The sequence below is a fragment of the Acinonyx jubatus genome, chromosome X (genome assembly GCF_027475565.1).
Source record: "Acinonyx jubatus isolate Ajub_Pintada_27869175 chromosome X, VMU_Ajub_asm_v1.0, whole genome shotgun sequence".
NCBI lineage: Eukaryota > Metazoa > Chordata > Mammalia > Carnivora > Felidae > Acinonyx > Acinonyx jubatus.
In genome coordinates, this window is record NC_069389.1 from 18,901,253 (window position 1) to 18,906,223 (window position 4,971).

The following is a 4,971-nucleotide window of genomic DNA, read 5'->3' on the forward strand; positions in this document are numbered from 1 at the left end:
CTCTAGAATTCTGTGGTTCTGTAATACATGGTATTTTTCCATGTAAAGATGAAGCCCTAGACAGAGAAATATAGTATACTCTTCATTAACTAAAAGCCACTAAAGGGAACTAAAATTTCCCTTTTTAATAATGAACTAAAAGATACTGGGAATGCTTTAAAACTCCTAGCATAATTCATAAAGAGGTGTGGAAGACTTGTAATGTGTCTGGTCAAAATACATATGGGTGAATAACCACATGAAAAAAATTCATTAATCAATATTCACCCAGAGCAGTGTTTTCCAAATTGTATGGCTAAGATACAATTTGTTAGTTAGCGAGAAGTGCTTTTAAACAGGTGGTTGGGCCCTGGAGGATCAGTTAGACTTAACGACTTGCTTCCAAAGAATAGAGTGATAATATTTATTACTATGATGGAAAGCTAGAAATAATAATTTTACAGTAGGGAAACCCTGAGTAATACTACTTAACCAAATGACCAAGGTTAAAGTCACCAGTGATGGCTCATGTTGCAGTGTGCCTTTAAATTTTGCATCAGATGGGCCCGCCGACCACATCCTAGTATCAAGTCCTCTGAGTGGTCAGGCCTTCAAAGCCCTGCCCCCAAGTCAAACAATAGTTCCCTCTGTAACAGCTGCTTAGCTAAGGCCTGGCGACATAGCCCGTTGGTCAAGAGCCTGATGAGAGAGGCCTCGGACTACATCATCTTCCAACTCTAGGTAGGCAAGAGGCCAATACCAATCTCACCATTACTCAGCAATGGCCTGGGCCCAGAGAAAAGGGAAGAGCCTAATCCAAGAGATTTCAGAGCCGGTCGGGACGACAGAGGTGGTGCCAGTGGCGGTGGTGGTGCCAGTGGCGGCAGTGGTGGCAGAGGCGGTGGCAGTGGTGGCGGCAGCAGCAGAGGCAGGGGCAGAAGCGGCAGGGGCAGGAGCTGCTACGTGGAGGTCTTCGGCCCCCGAGAACCACCTCTGTGCTTTAAATTAAATAACAACATGATTGCTGTGGTGATTGGTCGTGGTGGATCCAAGATAAAAGACATCCAGAGTACGACCAGCACCAAAATACAGATCATGAAAGGCGATTCTGAAGCAGAGGTGAAAATTTTTGGTACCAAGGATATGAAAGCAAAGGCCAAGGCAGATATAGAAACTCTCGTTAAAAAACAAGAACGAAGCTACACTTCAGAATCCAGTGTTGATAATGCTGGCCCTCAGCCCTTTGTGGGACGAGATTTTCACACAGATACCACTGGTAGACAAGTTCAGCCACTGATAGAGTGGGATCAGGTCAGGGCAGAAGTCGTAGAGTGGGAAAAAAGAAAATGGGCAGATTTACCACCAATTCAGAAAAATTTTTATGTAGAATCCAAAGCAACAAGGTCAATGTCTCAAGTTCAGGTAGATATGTGGAGAAAGGAAAATTTTGACGTAATGTGTGATGACTTGAAAGATGGTGAAAAGCGTCCCATCCCCAATCCCATCTGTAAATTTGAGGATGCTTTCCAACCCTATCCTGAACTTATGAAAAACATTAGAAGAGCTGGTTTTCAAAACCCAACGCCGATTCAGTCACAGGCATGGCCAATTATTCTACAAGGAATCGATCTTATAGGAGTTGCCCAAACGGGAACAGGCAAAACTTTGTCCTATTTAATGCCTGGGTTTATTCATCTCAATAATCAACCAGTATCGAGAGAGGAAAGGAATGGACCTGGCATGCTGGTCCTTGCACCCACTAGAGAATTAGCTCTGCAGGTGGAAGCTGAATGTTCTAAGTATTCATACAAAGGTCTTAAAAGTGTTTGTATATATGGTGGTGGGAATAGAGATCGACAAATACGAGACATTACCAAAGGAGTAGACATCATTATTGCAACTCCTGGACGACTGAATGATCTGCAAATGAATAAGTTTGTCACCCTACAAAGTGTAACCTACTTAGTCCTAGATGAAGCAGATAAAATGCTAGATCTGGGGTTTGAACACCAGATAATGAAGATTTTATTAGATGTGCGCCCAGACCACCAGACCATTATGACAAGTGCAACCTGGCCAGATACCATTCGTCAACTTGCTCAATCTTATTTGAAAGAGCCTATGATTGTTTATGTTGGCACTCTGGATCTAGTTGCTGTAAATACAGTGAAGCAAATTGTAATTGTTACCACAGAAGAAGAAAAACGATCTCTTATCCAAGAATTCCTAGAGAGCCTGTCACCCCAAGACAAAGTCCTCATCTTCGTCAGCAGAAAACTTGTCGCTGATGACTTATCCAGTGATTTAGGCATACAAGGTATCCCTGTACAATCACTGCATGGTGACAGAGAACAACATGATCGTGAACAAGCACTAGAGGACTTTAAAATCGGACAAGTGAAAATATTGATTGCTACCGATTTAGCATCCAGAGGTCTTGATGTTAATGATGTCACCCATGTGTATAATTATGACTTCCCCCGCAATATCGAAGAATACGCACACAGAGTGGGGCGTACTGGAAGAGCAGGGAAGACTGGCATATCGATTACCCTCATGACTCAAAATGATTGGAAGATTGCCACTGAATTGATTAAAATTCTGCAACGAGCAAATCAAAGTGTCCCCAAAGATCTTATAACAGTGGTCGAACAATACAAGTTACATAAGCAAAAAAAGGACGCAGGAAGAAAATCAAAATCTCGTGAAAAACCCAAGGAGTCTTGTTGATATCTACGTTGAAAAGTCGTAGATATGTTAAAGATCTATAATATTCAAGATACATCAAAAAGTTTTGGAAACATATTAGCAGCTTAAGGACATTTACCCAGTTATTAAATACAAGTTTCCAATGTTGTGTATGTTCCTTAATAAAATCAAAAGTGTTTGAAAAATCAGAGAGTGAGAGATTATGTGGGAAAAAATTAAATGTGATGTGTTGGTTAAAGTCTAGTTTTTTGTTTTTTTTTTTTATAGCCTGCCAGGTCCATCTGTGTCTTCTCTAACAGACTGGGAGCAGACAACAATGGTGCTTTTCCTGCTTTAAAAAGCTGCACTGAATTGAAACATAATTATCATCAAGTTTATCCTGGTCAAAATATTCTATTTTCCCCCAGTGGTTAGTTCCACAACAACCCCTAAAAATATGTCCATTGTCATTCCCTAATTGAAAAAAAATTCATTAGAAAATAAATGCTCAGTTGTCTAGTAGATTCCACAATTCTGTTTCTATCACTAACTTTTGGTTAAAACTTCTGTGGAGGTCACTTACCTTCTGAAGGCTTCACTTTCTTCACTAATACATTGGGATGGTTGTAGTAAATAATTTTGGGGTCCCCTTCACCTCTAAATTCTATATTGTAACCAAATTTGTGTAACTCAGCCTTTACTAACACTTTATTTTCTAATCTAGGAAGAAAAATCACATCCTTGTGTAACAAATTGGAACAATGAAACCCTTTTTAATGACAGGATAGTACATTCTTCATTTTTATTGATTTTTGAAATGTGACTCACATTTATCTTTATTTGCTTTTCACCATATTTTATTTTTCAATTTGTCTTGAAAAGGTCAAAACTTCATTTATACATAATGAGAAAAATTAATGTGAAAGAAAAATATATCTTACATACTGGGAAAAACATTAAAAATTCAACCAAATGACACTTTTGCTATAGGAAACAATTAAAAAAATTTTTTTTCATTTTACTTAGAGAGAGAGGGAGAAAGTGAGCAGGAGGGGGAGAGGGGGAAAGGGGCAGAGAGAGAGAGGGAGAGAGAATCCCAAGCAGGCCCCACATTCAGCCCAGAGCCTGACGTGGGGCTTGATCCTATGACCCTGAGGTCATGACCCAAACTGAAATGAAGACTCAACCAACTGAGGCGCCCGGGTGCCCCACTATAGGAAGCAATTTTAGTTGAACTCCAAATTTATAATGTATCTCAAATGTTTTATTTAGAGGCAATACAAATCTTCTCACATTCCAAGAAGTCCTCCCAAAGATGCTAAATTTTAAAATTCAATGTTTATGAGAACTTAAGAGTTAGTCAAGCCTTACAATCTCCAACAAATTAAAAAAAATTAACACAACCATCTTTTTTCCCCAGCATCCCCAGCAGTGACCACAACAAAGTAGTCAGAAATTAAATGAAATAAAGAGGTAAATACTCTAGGTTAAATCCTGGCTTCAAAGGCTCTTAATATAGGCCTCAATATTTCTTGATAAAATTCATAACAATGGTTAGCATTTTTGAGTGTTTGATATACAAAAAGGTGCTTTATCATCTAATTTATAATCTTTATAAAAAACCCACTCAGAAGGTAATCTTACCCCTAATTTTCAAAGAATGGAACAAGATCAGAGAAACTAACTTGCCTAAGGTTACTAAATCTGGTTAAAGAGGAGTTGCATGATACATTAACCCAGTTGTGCCTGATTCCAGTATTGACATTCTTTTCATTTTAATACAGTTAATGTGTGCAAGACAATATGCTTATTTATCTACAGGTTGCCCATACATTCAGATTTAGTGAAACAGAGTGGTATGTGCAGATTTACTCTAATGCAAAAGCAGTCTAGAGCAGAACCTGTGACAGAAACTCAAATGGCCCACTCCCATTCACTGAGAGTAGAAATGATGAATGTTTAGCAAGTCAGAGTATATGTTATTTGTCAGAATTCCTCTTAGGGACAACACTATATTTGTTAGAGAAAAGTGTAACAATTAAACCACTTTGAGATAGCTTCTTCAATCATGTTCAAGTAACAACAGCAAAAATTATCACTCAACATCGACTGGTAAGACAAGGAGACAATGTACATTTCTTCTCAAACAAACAACTGAAAACAAGAGCCGCTGTATGCGGAAAGGTAAGCATAGACAGAACAGGGGTCCTAAACCAGGGGCATTTTGGGCCCTCCCTCCAGCAGACATTTAACCGTATGTGGAGATAGCACTGGTCTTTTATCAGGGGCTTGGGTGGGAAGGTG

The 4,971-nt window shown here is 39.2% G+C and overlaps 1 protein-coding gene across 1 annotated transcript; it reads left to right on the forward strand.

Annotated features, from left to right (window-relative positions):
• Positions 1-475: 475 nt before the first annotated feature.
• On the forward strand, positions 476-2,709 carry DDX53 (DEAD-box helicase 53). The gene is made up of 2 exons (XM_027054532.2): positions 476-628; positions 721-2,709. The coding sequence occupies exons 1-2, from the start codon at positions 476-478 to the stop codon at positions 2,707-2,709; spliced, it is 2,142 nt and encodes a 713-aa protein (XP_026910333.1).
• The last annotated feature ends 2,262 nt before the right edge of the window (positions 2,710-4,971 follow it).